Here is a 26,758-nt window from a genome sequence, read left to right as displayed (position 1 = left end):
ATAACTGAAATTAAAGTCAGATTGTTCTGATGTAGACACAATCTTCCTACCATGGGCTATGTGAAGTCCCCTTGCAGAGTATTTAAAATGGATGAGAAGCTACAATATCTTTTCATATATAATGTCTTCTAGTCTTGCTTCTTTGGAGAATGGAAGTGCTCTCCCTCCCTCTGGTTTATTATGGATGAGGGAGTACTGTATGGTTGTCATAACTCTGTGTTATCTACAGCCAGCAGTCAGACAGCCCCACTGACGGGGAGTTCACAGTTCATAATTGATCATCCTTCCTCTCCCCATCTCCTTCATTCTACTAAGGATGAGAGGATGAGAGGCTGAGGATGAAAAATAATCAGGGACACTCATGCCTTCCTTTCATCAGTTTTTCTTTTAAGTTTGGAGGATAGGTTCACTACTGACCTTACCCATTCTGGGTATCTACAAGGTCTGGATTATCTGCTATGCTGTCTTGATCTTCCATATTGCCATTCAAAATCTTTTTTTAATTCTGTTTCTACTATATATATTGAAGATATAGTCTTCTTTGTTTCAACATTTTGCCAATCTTTGGTCAATGAAACCCAATCTGAACTCACTGCAGTCCAGATTTGCCTGGTGATCAATGTTTATTGACACACCAAAGACATAAAAAGTGACAATAATTGAAAAAAAAAAAAACTCACTTGTTTACAGCTATACATGTGCTGGCAGAGCGAGGACAATAGTATAAAGCTGTTTCTAACAGTGACAGTGGAGCCGTATATTGTTTTTTTTTTTCACTGACTCTATTGCCAGCTTAACATCCTGGCCCAATGCATGTGCTTGTCTTTAATATTTTGTGTATTTACACTATATTTCATTTTGTCATACTCTCTGCATCATCTTGCTATATGCCAACCTTAGTTCCAACCCTCATCTCCATCTCATATTGTTTGAAGATGGAAAGACACCAAATCTGGATGTAAGCAGAGGAAAATTTATTGGTGAAATGAAGAAGATTATTCCGGTTAGTCTGTTAGTGCTGCTGAATTGTTTTTACATATTCAGAATTTGAACACAAAACATAAAAATCACCCAGATCACTTATGGAAGCAGTCAGTGACATTTATCCCCATTTACAACTCACTCCATCACCAGGTTTTTTCCATCTGTCACACAAGCATTGTTCCATTCTACTACTCACACTTCTTCATGCCATTTTTATTTATTTTTTTTTGTTTTAGGGAAATTAATAATTTCCTGTAAAAAGTGGTTGTTGAGAGAAATAGCTGATAGTAGAAATGGAGGAGAGAGCAAATTAAATGTTTTGATCAGATTTTTTTTTTTATTTAACCACTGAACGAAAGGAAAACACAGGGATTTAGTGTTATCACTGTCAGATGTGAACAGTGAAGTGATGACATGCAAAGTAGAAGAGTCAAACAAGCTGTAAGGGTCAAACAATAAATAACAGCAGCATTTCCCCCTTACTGCTACATAAGAAGAGAAAAGAATTTGATATCTCGGAGGGAGGAGTGTGGAAAGGGAGAAGCTGAGAGGAGCAAGAGCAAAGGACAATGTATAGAGGGCAGAAAAAAAGTGCCAAGAAGAATTGCGGATGAGGGATGTGTTTGTGCGTATGTCACTCATCTTCAAATAACACAATAAAGATGAGGATTTGGTGCTCTCGGGGAATGGAGGCAAGGAAAGAGGGGTGATAGGTTGAAGTTGATGGGGATGCCTGCAGACAAAAACCTCAAGTTTATGGAGTAAACAACTCATGATTCACTCCATATATAGGCTCCAGGGTGTTCTGCGGGGATGCAACTTACCCAAGGCTTCTGGTTTAATCTTCTTGTATTTAGGCCTGGTGAACAGAATTAGAAGCCACTCAACCATCTTCAGGACTGAATGAATGATTTTGTAACTAATTTTGTCTTTAAGAGCAGTTTATTTTGAAAGCTGATTAATAATAAAACTAGAACTGAATGAATGAATGGGTATTTGACAACAAAGTAGATATGACAGTGTGTGTGATTTTTTCATGCTATTTATATGGCAAACAGCAGTAATTGTTTTATGCTTGTTTAAAGGTCAAATGTTCATGTTGTCCTTGTGACATTTAATCTGATCATATTTTGATATATTGGTTGAATAATCCCATGAAAGGTGGACAGATCTGAGAGGATTTATGGTTGAAGCTAAATTTTCAGCATGAAAAAAGACTTGTTTTATATTACGCGATGAATGTCACTGCACCTATCTCTCCTGTACAAGTATGTGTATGTTTGTGTGTGTGTACTTGTATATCAGGTAGGGTTAGGTTAAAGTAAAGGTTAGGGTTAGACTGACAGTGGTTATGGTTAGGGTTAGGGCAAGACTCCAGGAAATGAATGAATGCAATGTCCCCAATAGAAATATAAACAAGTTTGTTTGTTTGTGTGTGTTTGCTTGTCTTTCTGTCTTTGTGAGCACCATTTCCATAATTGTATCAGAGTGAGAACATTTTGACCAGTCCTCACTTATTCAGACTCCAGTTTGATGGTTAACTCTTGGCCTTGGGCTGTAGGTTAGAATTAGTTTTAGGTTTGGGTTAGGGTTAGGACTGATGCTAAGCATTACGTTGTGATGATTAAGGTTAGGGTAAGGGTCTAGGGTCAATTAGTGTCTTGGCAAAGATATAGTTACAAGTGTGTGTGTGTGTGTGTATCACTGTGTCACATTTATTCAGTCACAGTTGCTAAAAGGCTGCAAGTCATACTGGGTGAGGTCTATTTAGTTTGTCCCCAGAGAGCGAAAAACAAAGAGGCAAACAGAACATGGGAAAGGAAGAAAAAAATGGACAAATACCTGTTGAGAGGACAGATCTGAAAATGATCTTTCCCTCTTAAGCTTCAGTGTGTTTTGTATGAGAGTGCATTGGTGCAGTTATAGTTGTTTGAGTTTGATCCTTTAAGTGGGGCACTCTGGATAATTCTTGACTGCCGATGTTTTTTTGCACGCCCTTGACTGCCCGCTGTGAATCTTAATTCTCTTTTGGCCCACATATCTGCCTTTTTAGCAATTTTCAGCATTTTCTCTTTTTTCTTGGCTTTGTAATTCAGTCTCCTTCAGGGTTTTTATGTAGGCAACTGTTTAGGATTTTTGGCACGTTTTAGCCCCAGAAATGGGCAAATAGAGTTTTTACTTGTACTGTTTAGAAAGTAGGTTCTTCTGAGCACAGGGTATTGATGCAAGGTTAAACCTGTGAAATGATCTCACTTCTTCAAGAAATCAATACACCTAAATACTGTTTTTATCTTTGATGACAATTTAAAATCAATTGTAGATTCAAAAATTCTGTGTTAAATAAGTGTTTAAGCATGATCTTTGAAATTAATTGTCAGTGTGCATCTTTGAATGTTTAAAAAGATTTCAAAATCAAAACACCATCCAAAGGCATTATATTTGTGTTTGTGTATGTGAAGTTGATATCAGTCTAATTTATGCAGATGAGTACAACTACACCAATAAAGCCTGTACAGTGCCACCTCTAATCACTATTGATTAAATCTTGTGAGGACTCACAGGTCTTAATGAATGCTAATTAATATACACTCAAATAAAATCCACTGACACCTGTAATAGCCCTCACTAACATGAAGTGTGTGTCATGGCCTATTTATACATGTGCCTGGTCTGCAGGCAAAGTCCCGTTCATCCTGTCAAGCACGCTGCTGAGTTTTGCATAATCACAGGGTTTGAAACAAAGCATTCAGACCTACACATACACATAAGACATACAAGCACACAGACACAGGCAGTCACTACACACGTATACAAAGAAAGCAAAGGCTGTCTCAGTTTGTGGCAGTGTTACCTCCACCAGGGACGATAAACGTCGGTTTTCATCTCATCACCACATGACCCTCTGCACTTGCAGAGGATGGATGGAGATCCACGGATGGAGTGAGGGGGAGAGAGATTGTGTCCTACAGCTAAAATTAGCAATGATTCCTCCCCCAAGGTTTTGCAAGGACATGCCGAGTACGTGCAAACACACATGTATGCACATATTAACCACATACAAACACAGATACATACACATATTATACCATTCTCTCCATCCCTTCTTTCTTCTGCTGGTCAGGGATTGGCCCAGAAAGAAGTCTTTTGTTTCATGTTTTATTGTGGTTACTGTTTTTTAAATATCTTTTGTCAACAGTGTTCGTCTTCTGCAACAAAAAGTGATACAAAGTTTTATTCATTTTGATTTTCTCCTGATACTAATTTCCTGCTTTCCCCTTCCTTGATCCTCTATCATTCTTCCACCTCTCTTATCCTTCTTTTCTATCCACCCTCCCAGGAGATCTCAGACTATGACTTGCAAGAGTTAGTCATGAAGTCAATTGGTCGACTGACTTTGGTGCGCCAGACATTCCCCATGCCCCAGAACACAACTCAGCGCTGTGTCAAACACAACCACAGGATTAACACTTCCCTATGTGACCCTAAAAGCCCCAAGGCTCAGCAGCTAGAGGTGAGTTGATTTGGTGATTTAAGGCAGGTTAGTGATTTTCAACAAATCCAATGGGGGTACTAGTTTTATTATCATAACAAACTAAAAGAAAGTTGTTTGGTATGCATGTGGTGTGGGTGAGATTTTTTTTTTTTTTACATAAAAGGTGAGCTACAAAAACTTTGACTATTGCTCTCTCTCTCTCAATATCAAATAATATTCCGATCATTCTAGCGTGACAGCTTGCTAAAAAATGTAGTATTTCTCAGTGCAGTACATTTACAGTGAGCTGAATATTAAATTATTTTGGGAAAACACAATTATGTGTTATTTTTATATTATCTTTGACCACACACGTCATCTTATTGTATTGTAATTGAAAAGTTAGTGACAGTTTTGTCTCCATTTTCACATTTTCTTTACTTAGTGTTTTTTATATTTCCCCCCGGGTGGCAATATGTATGCAATTATTATCCCTGTTTGTGTGTGTGTGAGTAGTCAAGCTTCCATCAAATAGAGGGGAGGAAAGGGAACACACTGTTATTTATGTGTCAAGACAAAATATAAAATTGAATTAATGTGCCGTTGATTTATTTAGATACGCAACACCCTGGGGGAACACACGTAATGAAAGTTGAAAATACATCACGAAAGACTACAGTCTTAATATTTTTGTGGGTTTTTCTCTTTTAAATCCTGGGACCGTTTTACACTGCCATCCACTGTAATCATTGTATAGACATAAGACAGTACATGTAACTTCATGTTTATGTATCCATCAAGGTAGATGATGGATGGCATCAACTACCTTTTTCCCTGGTAATTTGCGGGGTGCGGGGTGCTGGAGCCAATCCCTCACTGGTGAGAGGCAGGATACACCTTGGACACATCGCTGGTGTATCACAGGGCTGACACACAGAGACAGACAAACACTCACATTAACACCTAGAGTACAGCCAATTTAGAATCAACCTTTTAACCTAACCCCAACCTGAAATGCCTTTGGACTGTGAGAGGAAACTGGAGTATCTGGGGAAATACCACACACACAATGGGAGATCATGCAGACACCACACAGAAAGGCCTTAGGGTCAAACAGGGTTCAAATAATAAACCACCTTGGTGTGAGCCAATAGTGCTAACCACAGGAATGCCATGCCCCGTGTGTTTACCGTTTTTTTTTTTTATAATGAAATCAAAACAAAAAGTTGGTTTGTCCCCTACCATAAAGTATGCAAAATGAAGCTGTAAAAGAAGCACACAGTGAAATCCTGGATGCCCTGAAGCATTAAATAATGTACGTAAGCTTGCCTTGTGTGTCCTAATGCGAGTCAAGTGCTTCTGAAGTGTAAAAAGCCATTATCAAGAATCAAGCCATTTCAGTGTATTCATTATTTTTGGTGGAGGCCAGTCATCTGTTCATTCTACTGTGGAGGGCTGTGTGCAGTTCATTTCAGTCAAGAACAATGGGTTTTTGTGTATCTGAGAGTGAAAACCACTTTAAATGAACATTTAAAAAACACTATACACATGTTAATTTTGACCTCCTCTGCGTGGGTGTTTGTGGGTGAGTACATACATTTTAAGGAGAAGAAACAAGGGATGGGAGAGAAAGGCAGAGAGAGAAAGAGAGAGAGAATGAAAGGGAAAGCAACAGAGGAAGCAGATCAGCTCAATGGTCAGAGAGCAGCCCAGAAGCCCAATTTCACACTGCACTGAAGCACTTCAACTCAGGCTGACCACACAACCACACACACACTCACACACTCATACACACACACACTCACTCTCACAACCACACACACTCACACATAATGCACCCGTTTGGAGTGCAGAACCCACTGATCATTCGAGCTCCCCACAGAGCAGTAGATTTTCACTTTAATTTTCAGAGAAAAAGCAAAAGGCACAGAGACAGAATGATAGACAGACAGCATGTGAAAGGAAAACGAGTTTTCATGAAAATTACAGCCTATCAGTAAACTATCTAGGAACATAGTATAGTTTGTCATCTTATCATCACTCATATCATTTTTTAAACAACGAAAAGTGTGGACATTTTTGCAAAATGAGAACATGTTTGCCAGTCCTCACTTCTAAAAGTCCTAGTTGAAAGTTCTTCATTTTAGGATTAAGGTTAGAATTAGGTTTAATTTAGTCAAAGGGTTTTTAATGGCTAATGAGTTAGTGAATATGTTATTTCAAATAATGTCCTCATGAAGATCAAAGTCCAAGTATGTGTTTGTGTGCATGTGTGTGTGTGTGTGTGAAGGTTTCCATGTATAAAAATATGTGCACGGTTCCTATTTCTTTCTTATGTATGAAAGACATTGTTATTGGGCTAATGGCTTTTTCTCTGTGTTAATGTGAATGGGTTTGTATCACCTGCATATGTCTCTTTGTGTGTGTATAGAATCATGTCTTTTGTAGTCAATCTATTTTTTATGTTGTCATTAGAGAAAAGTGGTTTGCTAGATCACACAGTGATTGATTACTGACTCAACAAACTCCTCTTCTCCTCTCACTCTCGCCTCTCTATCTTATTCTGCCAATGATCTATCAATCTTTTTAATTAATTTCATCCTTGAAGCCTTCCTTCTGTGTGGGTTTGTCTATAGGTATCAGTTCACATGTGAAAATATGTGCAATTTTAGCTGAAAAAGCGATATGCTTTAGGTGAAATTACCGATGTAATGCACTACAGGTGCACAAAGCACACTGGTTCAGAGACAAGAAAGACAGATGATTGAAAAGCAAAACTAAATGTTATCAGTTTTTCTTTTTTGATCAAAATTTTGATGGGTATGTAAAAAATATTTTGCAAATAAAACATGTAAGATTCAGCACTTAGTTCTAATATCTATAGGTCTGTACTGGGCCATCTTTGCCAGATTCATAACCAAAGGAGAAAAAATCTAGAGCAACTGCTTTGACTGGTTATTTGAACACAGAAAAGCAACATTTTTGTGTTACAAGTTGTATCACAGCAATGTGAACAAATTCAGAAAAATGATAAGGTCTGTACTTATTCTCCCATTGTCTTATTTTTTGTGTTGTCTGCCTTTCTGTCTTTCTTTTTCTTTCTTTCTTTTTTTGTTTTGTTTTCTTTTTTTCTATAGATCACCAACCGCTACATCTATGATACTGTTTTGCTGCTGGCCAACACTTTCCACAGAAAACTGGAAGATAGGAAGTGGCACAGTATGGCCAGCCTGAGCTGCATCAGGAAGAACTCCAAACCATGGCAGGGAGGCAAGAGCATGCTGGATACTGTCAAAAAGGTACAAACATGCAAAATACACACACACTTTCCACTCAAGTCAAGACAGCTAAGTATGCTAACATGCAGACCTGGCCACTCTGGCACATAGACCTGGCACAGACATATGCAGGCACAGAGATAATTAGTTCCAGCTTCCTAAGATCTGGATAATGTTGGCGTGAACTCCCAAATCTAAAACATAGAGTGATGTCAAAAGGTCCATTGATTTGGTAAAATTATCGAGATATGTTTGTGTACATGGAAACATATGGTGAAACATGCCCATTTGCATTTCGTAATGAGTATAATGTTCCACCCACTTAAACACATTTTACAGTTGCATTTAATCTGTGATTGAAATGATACACATTGTTATTTGTATCATGACCATTGTTGGGCAGAATACAGAAAAGAATCAAGCTATAGTACTGAATGAATACTAAATCTAAAATGTAAGTACATAATTACAAGAAATATGTTGAAAAGAAGGACTTACATATTACTCAACTGTCAACATGTTCTCTGTCACATTTTTTTTACATGGTTAGCAGTCTGTAATTTGTTATGCAAAGGTAATACATAGCAGCAACTGTCCTGAAAAGCTCCATAAGTAGAGATTCACAGACATGTAGTGGATTTATATGAAAGACTAGAACACTGGGGAATATTTCTGTTCGCTCTGAGATTCTATTATCTAATATTTTACCAACCATATAATTAAACTCCACAGTTCATATGTATTGTGTTGTCAAAAACGTTCTATCATTCTAAACAAAAAGTAGTCAGAAAAGGGGAGTGCTGGACCAGCATAGACTGTGTACAGGTGTATGCTAAAAGTATAAAATACAATGTGTTTTACACTTCACATCTGAATATTCGTTCCCTGATTTCTTTTGGAAATATTGTTGTTTTCTCCACAAACCAAAGTCACCTGACTCTAAGTCTCAGTTTGTGGACTGTTAATCTGATTCATTAGCCTGTTGCAGTGTTCCAACACTGGTATGCTTGTAGGTGTGCACTCATAAATACTTTCAAAACAAGAAATAAGAATTTTTATTATGTCTGCAAAAAGTGAAGCCTTAACTCACAGCAGAAAACGTCTGTGCGTATGAGTTTGGAGCTGTGACTTGATTATGGTTGAAAGCTTTTTCTCTAACCCAACTACAACATGCAAGTATAATTTCAGATTTCTTCCTATTTATAGTTGTGTCTCGTGTATCTTTTAGCAATGGGAAAAGACGTCTTAGACTTTTCATTTAGGGAGCATGTATTTGCATTTCAAGACATTGTGCTCATTATATGAAAATTTGGAGACCAGGCACTATTGTTCTGTGACTGAGACTCTCTAGTTGAAACAGTAAGATGCAGTTACTGATAAATTCATTTATACAATTCCATCTCTTGGCATAACAGTCCCCTCCAGGGATGAAAAATGACATGGAAGAGGTTCTAAATAAGTCTCCTGTTTTTGTATTATTCTTATCACATGGAAACCCAATTTTTGTTCATTGCTTCGACAGAAAGTTTCCAAGTTCCCCTCTGTTCTCATTAGACTTCATGATCCAAGTGTTCATGAATTCAAAGGATTGCATACCTTTAAAAAAATACATGCATCAATCAACAAGTTTTCCCTGGTTCCTGAATAAGTTGACTTTTGGGAGATAGAGGTTTTTATCCTGCAGCTGTGATTTTATGAATCTGCATTTCACCTTGAGTTTAGACTGGGGTTTGGCAAGACTTTCATCACTAAATCCAATTGGATCAATGCCCTCTGTTTTCGTATCAATAAAAAATTACTTCAGGGATGGCAGTCTGACTGAACGATGAAGCCAACTGAAATGCTAATTTAGGATTAGTGTTAGACAATAATAAATGCGGTGCAATGGCTTTCATATCTATCTCTGAATTTCACCTTGAGATCAAGCTGGGGTTTGGCAACACTTTCATCAGCCAGCTCCGGCTGTTAAACCAACCCTGATGGCTGTCTCAACAGAGCTGTGTTAAAGACCCCTAAGCAGTAATAGAGTTGAGTTCAACAGCCTGGCATCGGTTCCATTTTCCAATGTATCAGCAGTGTGCTTTGCTTACTGTGTGCCTGTGTGCTTAATCAACGTTTAGGTATGCAGGGCCATTATGGTAATGATAAATACTAATTTGCTGCTGGTGATGAGGAGCTCTATTGATATTGTACATTTGGTGTTCATTGACAAATTCAGAGTGGGGAATACAATGCAGCAGCTGGAAGTGCTATTACATTGATCCGTAAAATCTGAAGTGTGTGCTGTGCTTGTGTGCTTTGAGCTGTTGGTACACAACATATCAGTACGTTGTCTCTGGCTGCTATATAGCCACTTTTTAGACTGAGCAAGTGACTCTGCCTTATTATTTGCTTTTAAGTCACATTAAGTTCTGTGATGCCATGCAAGACTCCCAGGTGTCAGTCCCTTGAGATCTGGGGTGAGAGTGTCTGTGCAAGTGTCCACAAGACATAACAGTATTTGTATGTCTTTGTGCATGGATATTTACGTGTGCATGCATGCTTCGCAGCCCACATCACCCAATACAAATACCACAATCCACGCAGATGCAAGCACCCACCCACTCACTCACACACACACACACACACACGCACACACACAGCATGAATCATATCAAGGAGTATAACACCTCTCCTTCCCCGAGGCAGCTGTAGTGTCACTTTCAATGACAGGTCATCCTACCATGAGGCAGGGCAAAGGTTGGGGACTGACACTGTGTGTGTGTGTGTGCGTGCGTGTATAGTATGTTTATGTTTATGTGTATGTTTACTTGTGAATAAAATTTCCTCCCCGTTTAGGAGATTGAACATTGCTAGTGCAGAAAATGCCCAATGGCTCCAGCCCCTCACTTTTTTTCTGAGCCTGGTACTTAATACACACACTGCTGCACGATCTTGATATTGCTCCAAACATATTTTAGGAATACATTTTATTTATTCAGTGAATGTTTGTACAGATGAAATATGATAACTTCATAAGGGATGGACAGACGATGATTGTCTTTCACTTTGAGCAATTATTATAGCCGATCTTTAGTGAGGATAAAACACAGTAATTTCTTTCATATTCCATAGGAAGACTTGTTGATGAGGTTTACTGTAATAAAAAAAAAAAAGCATGATGATGACCAAGATAACTATTTGACAGCCATAATTCAGTGACCAATACCAAACAACAATAATAATTAACTGAACCAACAATAAAATAAAAAATAAACAAGATCTTGTCTTTTGCAGTTTGGAGTGAGCGGCCTCACCAGTTTTCTAGAGTTCACTGACAATGGCACCAACCCCAACATCTTCTTTGAAATCCTGGGAACGAATTACGGAGAGGACAGGGGACGAGGAATCAGTAGGGTAAGTAGTTGAAACAGAAGCAGTGTACTACAGTGGGTGAAGGGGGAATCATTTCTTCTAATGGATTGAGTAGATTTACATAATTCTTGGATTTACCAGGTTATTTCAGTGCACCTGCTTTGCTATATTATTGTCACCTCATATTTATTCAAGCATTCATGTCTCCGTGCAGAGGTTTACAACTCTGCTACATTTCTGGATTATTCTTTTTAGGACTTTTTTTAACCTTCTACAATCAATAACCTTCTGCAACAAATGCACAGAAGCATCTTTACATTATCTCTTTCAAGGCACAGTTTATTTATTTTCTATATTTTCACATGCCCGGTTGTGTGTAGTAGGATGCAGAGTCACCCCAGCAACTTACCTCACCTTCTAAAAAGCTTGGTGTAAATTGGACTAATCAGAAGCATTTTGAACTGGTGTTTAGTAATGATACATGGAGAATGCAGATGCATGAAAAGCTTCCCCTTCCCTTACAGCCGCATACACACATACACATTCGTAACATTGTCTGTTTATTGGGTGTATGTATTACTTTAATAGTTATGTTAAAAAATCTATACTTCAAATTTCATTTTTAAGCTTGTATTGTCACGCTCTACATAACTTACATCACAGGTCATAACTGATAAATAAATGAACACACACACACACACACACACACACACACACACGCACACACACACGCACACACACACACACACACACACACACAGTGTCTGTCCTCCATACCAAAGGGATGTTTTTACAGATAGGATAGTGAGCAGTGATTATGCATAATGTGGTGAGACACCAACATAACGCAGCATGCCATCACAGACAAAATGAATCTTTAAAGTAAAACATAATTGCATTAAGGCACAAGTCCCTAATCACAGAGCATAATTACCTCTAAGGGAATTAAGGCATTTGTTATACTGTACACTCTTCCTATGAACATTTGTTGGTCTGTCATTAGGATTCAATGTAAATAATACATGAAATCCAATGACTAAAAAGAAGCTGGTATTCCTCTCACAGTGCCTGTATTATACCTTTCCCTTGTAGCTGCACAAAGCCCTACCTCTAACATGTAATAAAATCATAGCAGATATAGATCATGGGGAACACTTAATTTAAAAACCCGCATTTTTACCATTGTACATATGTTCAAAGGAAAAGCTGAAAGAAAACATAAAATTTGGCGATGTCAGTAGAACATAAAACAGTAATCATTTCATGCCATTTAAGTGTTATTACCTGTGATCGCATGAAAAGTCATTTCTAAGAAAAAATATCAGTTCAGACCATTTCCTTAGTTCCTTTTCATTGCAGAGAATAAGGATTTGAACTGATGTATGTAATATTATTTCCTCCATTCACATCTGCAGTGTGAAAATAAAACGACAGATTAAAGGTGAACAAAGACCTTAATGTAAATTTATGATAATGAAAAGTACACCTGTCTCCTCCCAGGTTAACATCTTTTTTTTATCTAATGATGGGTTGAGTGACAATACTTCATTCTCAGGTTAATTATACTGCAGGTGTGATAAAAATGGCTTTTTATTATAACACATTCAAATGTTACCGAGCAGCATGGCTGTGATTCTTGCCTTATACATATACTTGGAATGAACCAGGAACATGATGTCCTCCCAATAATTTGACATGATGAAAAAAGAAAAAAAAAAGTTCCTTGAACTATAATTGGCTTAAGTCAGAAATATTCATGTATATTTTCTTACTTATTTGTTTATTACAGAAAATGGAATTAACCTTGATGTCACTGCTCTGTTCAAACTAGCGTTTCATTTCAGTCAACAAGGACAAAAGCAAAAATCCCATTAGGCCCTGTGTAAACTGAACCAATAAACAACATTTTTCTTCAGTGTTACATGTGCACATTTGGAAACACACAGACTAGATTGAAGATATTTGTTAATACCCGCTCACCAAATCAACCCTAACTTTAACTTCATACAGCAACTCAATAGCTCCATTGACCTGGATTTTTTATTAAATAGCAGCCACTGGACAGGCTTTGTTTTGTTTTTTTTTGTTTTATTTTGGTAGATTGTGGAGCAGTTGTGTTTTCACCAAAAACAGAGAAGGGGTCATATGTTTAGTTGTACAGATTGACTTGCAAACATTCCCCAATTTCGCTGCTACCATATTTTAGCATTAACTTCTATGCTATGGTCCCCACAGTCCCTCCTTAGAAGGCTTATCTGCTAAATATTTGATCTTGAGCATTTTCAGATCTTTCTTTGAGCAACCTTCATTCTGATATTTAGCTTTTGTGCTAATTTTGTGTCTTTAATGGTTGTACCTGACAGTGACCATTCCTAGAAGAAGCATTTCAGTTTCTTGAACCAAATTAAATTAACACATGAAGTCAAAGCATTTCTCTAGTATAAACTACTTCTTATCAAAATCTTGTTAAAGGTGCACCCCCCTCTATTTTATATGGCAGAGTGCTTCAGTATGTGCATTAAAAATTTCTGAATTATGGACAAGTCCCTAAGAGCCCAACTGCCTTGCAACCACTGGGATATTAAGATATGAAGTGAGTTTGCGTGTGTATGTGTGTGTGTGTGTGTGTGTGTGTGTGTGTGTGTGTGTGTGTGTGTCTGATCACACCATTAGCAGTGTATGTGTACTCCCGTAATTATGGTAATAGCTCTACATTCTGTGGAGAATACCCATTAACCTGAGCTTTCTTTCTTTTGGCCCACTATTCCATCTCCACATTCAGTCTTTCTTATCTCTTATCCTAAGAGTCTCATTAATGACAGTCGCACAGTGCAGCTTTTTTTTTGTTTTTGTATTTTACACTACCTTAATTAAGTTAATCTGCTTCTCTTTCTCTCCCCTTCTCCCTTCTCTCTTCTTTACTTTTTTTATACTAATCATTATTGAATTTTAACAAGTTTAAGATAAACCAAGGCATAACAATAATTCGTAGATGCAAAATATAAAGTAAAATGGTAACGGGCGAAAGACAGAATCATAAGAGCATCAGTCTGTGAACCCTTCCATGAACGTATGCCTCCCTCTAATCCTGCCTGCTGTTTTATGAATCTTCCCCCTCTCCCCAATCTGCATTCGCCTTTTTCAGTCCTCAATACCCTGTCATGACATTTATCCCCATCATACCTCACACATACTTTATGCATACAGTTGTCTAGTGCTAATGATAATAGCAGATGTCTGACATCGGTCATAATTATTGCTGCTACGCTGTAGTAGAATTGGCTTTCTGCTCCATTACCTGCAGTGGCTGTACACAGGAGCCTATATCTCTTTCTCTATACATTTACTGGCATGCCAGGCTCCAGTGCTCTCTCATATAGAGGCGACAAGTCTGCCACATGTAATTGCTTCATTAGCTATCTGCAGCATCTTAAATTACTTCAGAGAGGAAAATGGCAATAGATTTATACTTAAGAAACAGCACAATATAAAAGGGCCATAGCTAAGTGGGGAGTAAAAGGAGAACAGAAAGTGGGATGTGTTGAGTGAAGGAAGAAAGACTGATATGTTGCTAAATTAAGGAAAGAGGTCCAGGTGAAGGAGAGGAAGGTAAAATGAAACAGACAGAAGAGCTAGAGACAGCTAGAACAGAGATGGATGACCTAATCCCTATAGATCCTCTACAAGAGATATACACAGAAGCACAGGTCATAATAGAGTCACGGTCATTACACTGGGTCTCTCATACATGCTCATGCTCTCTTTTCTCTCTCACATCAGCACATATTCTCCATCTTTTGGAGACAGAAATATCTTCCCTCCTTACTAGAGCCAATGGCCTGCAAACTGCAATGTTCTTAAATTGAGGTCACCTTCAATTATCATCCGCAGTCTTATTTGACATGTGTGGTAAATTATGTTAATTCACTTGGGAGTGTCATGGACCCTGGAAGTCCCCTCACACTCATGTCACCATACAAGAAACATTTCCTTCCATTACACATTGTGGACGATTGAAAGGTATTTTTTAATGTGTCAGCTTAATGTGCGTACCAGCTCTCACACATGCACGCACGCACACACACACACACACACACATACACACACACACACACACACACACACACACACACACACAATAGCTGCACTTCACAGAAGGCCATGCACACACTTACCACACATTTGCATAATCTTCTGGCATGTTTGGAAATGCTAAACATGTCCTTTTGACTTTGCATGACAATTAATGTTAGTCTGCTTGACCATCTAGACATAAAGAAACTCTAAAGTACACTAAAATACAGACAGTGTTAAACAGGGTTAATTTTTGCTGACAGAATTACACCCAAAATTGTTATATTGTATTCACTTTTCATAAAATATAACAATAGATATTCTCCACACATACATAGAGTTTATTAACCTATGGCTCTGGATGGAAACTCTGAATCAGGCTTTTCTGTAGGTTGTCTCCTAGTGGCAAGAATATTAGTCAGCTTTTGTGACAGCCTGTAGCAGAACAAGAAATTAAATCTTTTATTTAACTTGTTTCAGCTCTGTTGAATTGACACTGCACAACTGGTTTTCAATATATTTGTTATCAGTTACAGTCACATAAAGATGTTTGTTTTTCATTGTTTTTTGCTTTTACATTGTTGTCAACAAGTAAATACTGAGGTGGACCATCACCAAGTATGGTTATGATTGCTTTTAAGAAATCACTGCTGCCAACATTAACGGTTTCACATGGTGTTTACCCCTGTAGTTTCATATAAATAGAATCTTTTGGTCAAAACTTGGTGTAATGTCCAATTAGTGATGGATTTGATGTTAGGCAAGTATAGGCCATTTATTTCTAGATATATAGGAATTAAGTACTGATTTTACATGTACTGATATTTGTTAAATATATTCATGGCTATTTTATACTGTGCTCACCTACATAGGGAATGCAAGCGAAAGCTAAATCTGGTGCAAAGAAGCTTTTAACATTGAATGTGAATAATATTTTTGTACGTGGTCCCTTAAAAAAATACAAAAGGTGCAGAGGAGCAGAATTTGCAATATTGATGGTTTAGGTCAAGCTGCCAATCTGGGTTGCAGGTCTTTCCCCCATCCCACTATTTTCTGCATGCTCTACTGTAAAATAAAGCCAAGAAGGGGCCGCAAAAGTAAGAGTTACTAGCCGTAGAATTGTTTTTTTTTTTTTTTTCTTTTTTCTTTTTCCATCTGCTCCTAGTGTAATACTAAACCTTGACTCAGCTGGTGAAATCAAAGGTGTTAAATACAGTAACTGCAATGAGGTTATGCCACTGTGAGCCAAAGCTACAGTAGGATGCTAATTTTATGTTGTTGGATAAACAAAATATTGACGTGCTGGTGTTGCTAAAGTCAGGGGATAACCCGCATCAATGGTTATCCCCTTGATTGATATTCTGGCTACTATAAATGTCTGTTTAAAATTTGATGGTAATCCATCTGATTGTTGTTTAGCTATAGATTTAGATATTCGTAAAAGCAAATCTGTGAATGTGCTTTTGAAGCAATAATTCCAATAAGTATGGTATACACTTATACAGTACAATAGCTTTAACAATTAAACTGCATCTATTCCAGCGTTTTTAAGTAAGCAGTTATAATGGGAGGTAACATGGTAAATAAGACTCAAAAAACAAATCAAGACTTCTGAGAACGTCAAATTTGCTACAGCAAATATGCCATAAAATGGGCACAATAAGTTGTTGATTTTTCGCTCAGATGCTGTAGAGTGTACAGTGCACGCTTGCATGCTTTAATAATACAAAATAGCAAAGATGCAGCTCTGAAGGACAAGTTTGCAAATGCTATTTTAGGGAGGTTAGCTAAATTGCAACACCACTGGGACTGATTATTACAATTATGTAAAAACGGCCTGCAGGAAGAGAGGGAGAGGATGATGAGAAAGGAGAGGGAAAGAGGTGGTATTGGATGAGTCACTCAAAAAAATCAACAGACAGAGAGATGGGCATTATTATTATGAGTCATAAGAATGAAACACAGATAGTAGGTTACAGAGGATTTAAAGTAAAATAAATAAATCAGTGGAAGAAGGAAGAAGAAATCTCTGTGAAAACTTGTGAATAGTGAATGGTGGAAATATAGTGAAACGTATATCTCCAAGGGAAAGACGCCTATTTCCCTCCAATTTTCTGTCCTATTAGGTAGATTTGCATATATTGTTATTCTGCTAGTCTCCCCCACCTCCAGGGCTGGTGGAAGATTGTGGAAAGGATGGAGAGGCTGGGAAGTGGAGAAGCGGGAGATGCAGCAAAAGATGCATGGATAAAAGGAAGGTGTGAAACAGAAAAGAACAGGATGGAATGACTGAGGAGCAAAGAGGGAGAGAAGAGAGGATGTCATTGATTTGTCCTGCTTCACAGATTCTTTCCCCTTCACTTCTCTTTTTTTTTCCTGTCATCTCACCTGATAGTGTGTGTGAGAGAGCGAGATAGACAGAGGGAGAGAGAGAGATGAAATTCTCTTCATGAACTATAAGATGTTGCAATTTAGGAGCCATTCAGACTTAAGAGAAAAGAACAAAAACACATCATGACATCTTTCTGTATATGCACCCACCAGATATCTGTCGAGAGAGTCCTGGTGCCCATTGTATTGAAATATTGTCACACTTTTTTAATGGTATTTTTATCCTGATGGCATCCCCTGGTGTGAAATGAAACTATATACTGACAAAGAAAACATTTCAAACATAAAAGAAAACATTTATTTTGGCATTGTTATTAATTGATTTATACGTTGTTGATTACAGGCATCCATAGGAACTAATTTCTGGATAATTTCCTTAGTTATTTATATTTTAGCATAAAGAAATTGGGATGTCTTCAGACTTTTCCACCATGCAAGATATTCAGTATCAGCCAAGTAGAACTGATTCAAGGTGGAATGCGGTTGGCACTTATGTGCTTTATAATCGCAAGATACAACACAACCAGGTTTTATTAGTGGTGGGGAAAATAATGTGTTTTTAGATGCATCGTCGTTCATTTTAAAACGATTCTGAATCCATGCAGAAAAGTTTATATTTTCATATTTGTTTGAATAAAGTCCGCCAGTCAGACACGTTTTACCACTACCGGACTACAAACCGCCTACACGCATGCGCTTCGAGCACATTCCGGCTCGTGTTTAGCTAGGTGTATGAGCTACGTGAGAAAATAGCGGAACAAATGAAAACAGCACGAGCGGGGCCTGCTTCGTTAAAAGCTACAGCTTGGAGACATTTTGGCAGAATGTAAATTTACCGTCTGTTTGTGATAAATAAACGGCGAAAACAACCGGAGGTCAAACGGAATTAAAACTTTGTAAAGAGGACTGAAAGGTGAAGGACGATGGTTTTATTGCGTTTACTCGAGGAAAATAACGTTGCGTCTTCTGGACGTTTTGTTCACCGGACTTCTAGGGAAAACTGATATGGAACACCTTCCGTTTCAGTAGCTACATGTGTGGACCTGTACACATCAGCAAAGGTAAGAACTAAAGTTACCGTGTGTTTGTACTCTTGATAAACATTAAGGAACAGTTGTTGCTGTGATCATTCAGTTCCGAATAGTGAAGTTTTCTGCTTTCCAATGATGTATAGTTTGTCGGACTTTATTCAAATTAGGCAGAAGATCTTTGCAAATCTATTTGGAAATACAGTTTCCGGCGGTGCGTTTTCAGGGAGCAAATTAAACCTAACCCTGAATCTTCATTCAGTTTTACAGTGAGCTGTGGATGCAAGAGCACTTCAGCTTACACCGATCAGCCATAGCATTATGACCACTGACAGGTAAAGTGAATAACACTGATTATTTCTTTACAGTGGCACCTGTCAGTGTGTGGGGTATGTTAGGCCGCAGGTGACCATTCAGTCCTCAGAGCTGTTGTTAGAAACATGTAAAATGTGCAGTTGTAAGGATCAGAGTGACTTTGACAAGGGCCAAGCTGTGATGGCTGGTTGACTGGGTCAGAGCATCTAGCAAACTGTAGGTCTTGTTGGGTGTTCCTGCTCTGTAGTGCTTGTATAGCTTCATCAAAGGTAGGCTACTTCCAAGAAATTATGCATTAAATTGCATGAACACAGAAAAGAAAACAATGCTCTTTAAAAAGCAGGTAGTTTACCCATTGGGACTAACAGCTATTTCCAGGGATAGCTTGCACCACCTCATTAGTCTTGCTGCCAGCTTTGCATGCTGTAAAATAAATAAATCAAATGAAAAAAATAAGGTGATGCTATTCTTGGCTGTTCCTATCTTCCAGAAATTATAGTGATCTTAACATGTAACTCCCAGTCAGACAGCAAACAAACATATTTTCCAAAATGTTAAAGCATTCTTAAGGCTTTAGTTCTCTTATACCCTGTCTTTCTCTGGAGTGTGGAATGAGAAGAAGTGCTAAATAGCTATGTTTCAACCTTTGTGATAATGCCTTTTACCCTTGTGAACTTGTGAATACTTGAGTATTTGCAGGCTTCTTCTTTGGTTTGATTGATGTCAGCGATTTGTTGTAGCTGGAAGGTCGTGCCAATCATGAGTGAACACCCACGAGCTGACCAGCTAGTTATATTCTGGGTGACCACAGCGCAGTGGATACTGGACATTAATTGAAGCTGACAAACTGCCTCTGGTGTCTTTGGATCAGCTTAAGTGTGGCTGCACATGTGAATGTCTGCCGTGTCTGACTGTATATGTGAGAGAACACAAAAGCAAAGAGAGAAACAGAAAAATGGAGAGAAAAATAAAGGAAGCAAATATGTGATGCAAACAAATATAAAAGCGCAGAGTAGTTGGAGACAGCATTTTCAGCTGTTACCTGTTGTTACACAACCCCATTGGGAAATTCATTGTGGTGCCCAACAAAAACAACCCATTGTGTAAATAACATGAATAACACCAAATACTAGCCCAGCAGCCACTTGTCTGCGTCTCCGTTTGCTGAGACAAGCCAGAAGAACTTTTATTCTCCAGATACTTTACTGTCATTCCTGTCTCATTCCTGAGCCAAGACAGATTCTATGCAGTTATGCAAGAAAACTGAGCATAAGCACAGTGATTTTTAAGAAAATTCTGCTAAAGGTGGATGCCTTTAATAGGTTCTGCTGTATTATATACTGTAATTTAAAGAATTCTGGAGCTGACTTCACGTAACAGCTCCCAGGGTTTCATAGAAAGAAAGAAAACACAAAAGAAAGGATGAAAGACTAGCAATGCTATTGTGTGTGTGCATAAAAAGTTTTCATTCTGATGCCTACCTATTCCTGGAATACTGTAGGCACAATTGTCTGCATAAACCCAGTGCCTGAAAAGAAAAATATACAGAGGATTGCTGAAGAAGTCAGTGTTATAAATCTCTGATGCTGGCACCCTCCATCAACCTTCTCCCTGTTGACTTGCTCTGCAGTGAAGTACAAGATGTCCCTGTCTGCATTTTAATAAGAACAGCCCCATATTTGAATGTAACAAAGCTTTTGAAAATTGTTGCTTGTTGTGGATAGAAAACATGCGTCATGCAACAATCAAGTTGTTTACAATTTAACATAAACCTTTCTGATAAATTTGTTTATTCTCCTACTTCCTGAGTTTTGGGTGAGAAAATCACTGTCTTTGACGTCTTTGATGTCATGTTATCAACACAACATTATTCTGCATTATAGTATAGAGAGAGACAGGCTAGACAGGCATGTCTGAGGTGATGGAAGAATAAAGGGTCAGATTGTTGGAAGGATGAGAGGAATAGAGAGAGGGAGAGAAAGAGAGAGGAAAAAAAAACAATGAAGCAGCCATGTTTAAGCCCTCAAGCTAATGTTTTAATTTAAGTCAAGTCAAACTGATGTATAGATGGATGGGTACAGTTGGGGAGTGATGGATGGACTGTGGGTAAAAAAAGAGGAATAGGTAGATGAGGTGAGTTGCCAGTCCTTGGATTAATCTTGGCTGCGACTGACGGATGGGTGAACGGATTGACGGGAATGGGGATGTGAAGGAGAGATAAGAGGGAGGCCTAATTGCCTGTGACCTGGTTGTAAACGTACAGTAGCACTACTGAAGTGGAAGCATAGAATGAAGGAGGAATCGGTGGCAAAGAAATGAGAGTGAAAGTGAAACAGGTGTCAACAGGGTGTGAATAAGGGTGGACAACTGGCCCAGAGAGAGAACAGGAGGCAGGAGAGGAGCATTTCAGGGGCAGAGAGATTGTTTAAGGATTACAAAACAAGAAAGAGATTGAGGTGAATAAAAAAAAATTCAGTCATTCAGAAGACAGAATTCAGGATAAAAGGATGCTGCCAGACTGAAGCTCAGTATGGGGCTAAGCAGTCCAGCTAATAAAGTTTAAACTGCACTCCAGCTGAAGAATACAAAGGACAGGCAAGCTAACTAGTAGACAGGAAGACATATAGAGTAGATAAATAAAATATACAGATAAAGAGTCAGAGATAGGTACAACAACAAAAGCGAGTAGAGATTAAAGAGCATTTTTTAGGTTGACAACCTGAAACCTGATTTTCACAGGCAGCTTGTCATGCACACTTAAAAATTGAGAAATCAGAACAATAAATCAAAATAATTGCTCTGCAAAGGTCAAATAAAGCAATGTTAAAGAAGATTCCCAATGCTACAGTAGTGTCTGCAATAATAAAGTTGAATATGATGTTATTAAAGTCAGCAAATCTAAGCCTTATGAGTTTAAATCTGCCAAAGGGGGCAGAAAAAGGCATAGGTGGAAGAAAAAGACACAAAGTAAGCTATGTAAGAGGAGCATATGGAAAACTGGACAGGTATCTTGGCACTGTAAGTGAATGGCATTACCAGGCATTACCATATTTCACTGTGGAGTTGGAACATTTTCCCATGAACTTTCCACATTTTCTTCAGGCTAAATCTGTCCCGGCTCTGTGACACTGGCGCCAACAGAAGCAGAGGCTGCTGCAGTGAGAGACATGATAGAGGAGCAGTGTGAATTGATGATTCCCATCAGCACATCACTGTCACATAGTCCTGCTTTCAACATCCTGTCCTTACCTCTGTTATATTATCAGACACACTCCTGTCTTAAATATGCACCCCCTATCTTCTCACCATGTAGAAAGCACTTAGCCACAACAGTTAGTATGATTTCCCATATGGAAAACTCTGGATTTAACATAACAAACAAAAAATACATACTTCACAGAATGTCTGTCTTCATTGTTTGTCAGGTACTTTATATAAACAAAATTTCTTTAATTTAAACGATGATGGAGTTCAAGCAGAAATTCAAATTGCTTATTGTTCTGTAAAGTGTAGACATAAGTTTAAAGACACTTACTCAACATGCACTAAAGAGAGGGTTAGTCGAACAAAGACTAGCTGCATGAGTTCAGTTCTTAGGTATAAACCTGCCTCTAGAGGCCAATCATGGCCTCCTTACTCTTACACTGAATAATCAGTAAATATTGGCCCCAAGCTATTAAGAACCTTAGCCAATTATTTCCCTTATAATTACTAAATACTTTTCAGTATAAATTTTTTTCATCACACATACACTTACCATAATAAGAATTCCCCCGGCAGCAGTTGATCCTCTAAGAGCCACTTTGCAAAGCAAATCTCAGATATAGGGGCACCACACAATACAGTCTCCATTTTAAAGGTGCAGCCTGCAACTGGTACGTGTTGTGTATCAAAGCACAGGGTATGTATCCTTGCTAGTTTTTCCAGTGTTTGCTAGAATATCATGTAATTCCCTGTGACCCTTATAATGAAATTAAAGTGAACTGAATGTAGAATATCTTAGACTTGTGGATGTGGACTGTTCATGGTGCTATTGAGTATTAAAAACTTAACTTTAATATGTTTTATCTAGCAATGTGCAGTTCTAAAAATAATCAATTTCATTTCTTTTATCTTTAATCATTCTCTATAATTGCTGCCCATGGCTTCTTCTCATCATTCTCTAATATTCGCACACATACAGTAACATCCCAGCCTATCTCAGTCAAACAGGGAACTGAATACCAAACAATCATATCATATATATTAATCTGTGAGTGAATCATCACATGCCTAAAGTACATTTTTGTATAGTAAGTCAAGACGAGCAGGATTTAGGGTGTGTATATTCCTCTGTCTCTGTGTGAGTGTGGTTACACATATTAAAGTGATTACAGTAGGGAGAACAGATTTGTACTGGTTTGATATGCCATCCATCTTTCTGTCCCTCTTCTTCCACTTCTTTTTGTCCTCCCTCTCTCATTTCAGTTCCTCTCATCTCTTTTCTTGTCATTTCATTTGATATCTCACCTGTTCTGCCCTCTGTGACTTCACAATAAGTTGTTTTAGGTGCATGGTTTCATTGATTCACTGAAATATATTAGCATGTGACAATCACTTATTTTGTGTGCCAGTATAGTTGGTTATTCAAAACCATTTCAAACTGAAACTTTACCATTTTTTAGCAAAAACAAAAACGTATGAGTTTATTTTTATATTATTAAACTCATGGTCATATTTATGTGAATGATGTTCATTTACTTTGGATAAAAGTGTCTGCCAGTAGATGTAATAATATTGTGTGGGCCACATTAAAAGGCAATGTGAAGTGAAAAATCACAGCATCAAAACACAGTGGTTTCCAGCAAAATAAGTTCAGACATTTTGCCAGATGGAATGTGGGCAGAAAACTTCAAGTAGCTCGTGCAACCTAACCTCTCTTGAAATTTAGAAAATAAGGAGAAAAGAAACTGTTCTTCTTCTGGCTATGTCTAACTATATACTCACACACATACACCAAATAAATTTTGTGAAATCAATAATGTATAATGTTGATCTGATGTTGTTTCTACTAGATCATTGTAAATGAGACAACAAAGGATAAAACACAATAATACAGCCACAACTTCATAAAGTTTAGAAGCAAATAAATATTTTATATCAGAAATTGACCAAATAAATTTGTGAGTATTCTTGGAAAAGTGTACAGACTTAGATTCTCATTTTCTTTTTTTTTCCCTTCAATAAGTTCATCCATTTGTCACCCCATTTAGAAAAGTATCCATCCATCTCTAAACTTATTCTCTAATTGTAAAACACCTTACTGTTGACTTCAAATCTTATGCACATGGGCCTATCAATTTGTTCTGTACCTTCTCTTTATTTTTCCATCCAGATGTTTGACCTCCATTTATGTTATTTTTATCTCTTTTAAATGCCCTTCCCATAGCTACCCTTTCCTGTCTCCTCTATAATGTCCTTCCTTGGTTCTTCCTTTTGCTCTTCCCTTCTTTCTCTCTGCCAGCTAGGCCTGCAGGCTTTCAGCAGCATTACAGCGTGTAAACCTCGGATTACAGCAACCAGATTCTGCCTAGCACTGCATGCCTCTGTGGATCACAAATACACAAGTGTGCGAATACACAACACTTACACATACACATGCAAAATATTTACATAGCTGCCGACACACAGGAACTTTACAGACAAAAAAATGCACTTTTGTGTACAGCACACAGAAATACACATACAGTCAGTACGCACACACGTATACACACACAAGATTACTGTACCAACATTGTTCTGCTCCAAATCAAGTTCTTTCTTTTCTCCCCATGTTGCTACTATAGCTAACTCACAAGAGGATTAGCTCCTCTCTTCTCATGTGTGTTTACCTAACTTCTCTACTTATTATTACTGCTGTTTACCCCAGCTGCCTTGCTTCTACTTCACTCTGATCTCGACCAACTCCTTCCACTTAATTCAAGTTGAGACAAACACATTTATAAGCACTCTCAGCATCTCCTGTTAGGATGCTCTTAAGCAGGATATCCAAACAAATCCTCTCTTGTAGATTATTTTTTAAATATGCTACCATTTTGCAACATCTAGTCATTTCCCAAGCCACATTCTGAACATGAAATATCTGTAAAAACATCAACAGTGACAATATATTTAATTTACTTTTCCATGCAATATCCTCTCTGGATAGATGTCATATCCTTGCTGCAGTTAAAGCATGATAAAAGTTTGTGGTTGTGTTTTGGCATTGACAGAACTAGTTTTGCTTTAGGAGATTGTGGTCTTAACTTAGTATTGAATTCAGAGGCTTATCAGAGGCTTGAAACGTGAGTATTCATTTACTACAATTTCACAAAAATTACATTATGTTCTTAATCGTAACCAAACTGCTTTTATTGTAACACATGGGAGTCTGTGAACTCTACTGTAACTATATACCCAGTGTCCATCCCCACCACTTGGATGTGGAGCATTTCGCATTTAGTGAGAAAGCATTGCCTGTAAACATAATCAAAGTCGTAAAAATAGTTTTTGTCATTATGTTTTATTGTTCTAGATGTCATGTGGACAATGATATTACTTTTACCTTTGTGTATACTCATAATACTAAGTAGATAAGACAGTATTCATAGACCTAAATAGCTCAGTGGGTCAAACTGTGATACTTTTTGGAATCCATTGTCATTTCATTGTGCAGGTGCTTAAGGGTTTTCTATTTAAAGACACCCACTTTACATTTCAAATATTCATCAGTGTCACTGAATATTTTTCAAACATTTACTGGTTCAACATTTGATATTCTGAATAGGTAAAAGTTGCCCTTCCCAGGGCAATGCATGTGAAAATATATATTAGTTTTTCTGGGCAAGAAAGCCGTAGGCAGGGAATAGATGAGAACAAAGGCAAGAGCATTATGTGACCTGAATTTAATTGTTATACTGTTTTGATGTGAAAAGCTGGATCTACCCCTTTATACCACATTAGTTCAACTCTTATCTTCTTTGAGCTGTCTTATGATGTTAAGACTGCTGTTGCAAGTGGCTTTAACCCAATTTTGTGTTGACTGTGCCCTTTTCTTACCCCTGCATATTGGATACATATGTGTCTGTTGTTGTGAAAGTTGTCGTTTATAGCGTTTCCCTGATCAGCTATTGGTTCATTTTTCAGTCTCCTCTCCACCTTTGCTTTATCTGTTTTTTTTTCTTCTTGTTTTTCATGCCTGTTGTCTTTTTCCTGCTAGATAAGTGTCAGTTTACTGGAGAGGTCAAGATATGTGTGAACGCAACAAAACAACTGCTTTTGGACACACCGGGCTCAGATACTAGCCCTTGATGAACAGCGGAAATCAGAGTGATGGGTGACAGGACTGAATGTGTGGGAGAGGTTTGGACAGTTGAGAAGTGAAGGGTGCCAAGTGTATCCTTCTGGCAGGATGGCTGCAAAACAGCACCTAACTGTCCTCACGTGCAGCACACTTACAGTCCCACACGCACGCACTCTTACAGGCCGAAGATGTCACTGTCTATTTGTCTGACGTCCAGCAGTCAGCTGTCTACCAAACCTATCACCTGTTTTAATAGCTGAGTCTCACACAGTGATTGCGTGGCCCATGCACTGGCTAGCAGACAGACTGATGCACTGAATGAACTGCCTGGCTGAAAGACTGATTGACGCACTGGTTAACTATATAAGTCCAGCTGACATTCTGCAAACTGACAGGGTTAGGTATCACAACACAAAATGATTCAGCTGAGAAATCACAAGATAAACATGTAGTTAGTTAGGGTAGGGTTAAATGCAGACTTTGATAGATTGCATTTAACAAACCCACTGCAATTTCGAGTTTAAAAATGAGTACTGTGTGT

General features: G+C 38.0%; 1 protein-coding gene across 1 annotated transcript in view; it reads left to right on the top strand.

Moving 5' to 3' along the window:
- grid2 (glutamate receptor, ionotropic, delta 2) overlaps positions 1-26,758 on the top strand; it is a 403,935-nt gene that overhangs the window by 269,723 nt on the left and 107,454 nt on the right. The window contains exons 6-8 of the mRNA XM_026321818.1: positions 4,322-4,495; positions 7,594-7,755; positions 11,011-11,130. Coding sequence (XP_026177603.1) covers positions 4,322-4,495; positions 7,594-7,755; positions 11,011-11,130 — 456 coding nt within the window. The remainder of the gene's footprint in view (positions 1-4,321; positions 4,496-7,593; positions 7,756-11,010; positions 11,131-26,758) is intronic.

The sequence above is a fragment of the Mastacembelus armatus genome, chromosome 9, assembly GCF_900324485.2.
Source record: "Mastacembelus armatus chromosome 9, fMasArm1.2, whole genome shotgun sequence".
Lineage (NCBI taxonomy): Eukaryota > Metazoa > Chordata > Actinopteri > Synbranchiformes > Mastacembelidae > Mastacembelus > Mastacembelus armatus.
The sequence above is the reverse complement of the archived record's forward strand: the minus strand, read 5'-3'. Positions and strand labels throughout refer to the sequence as shown.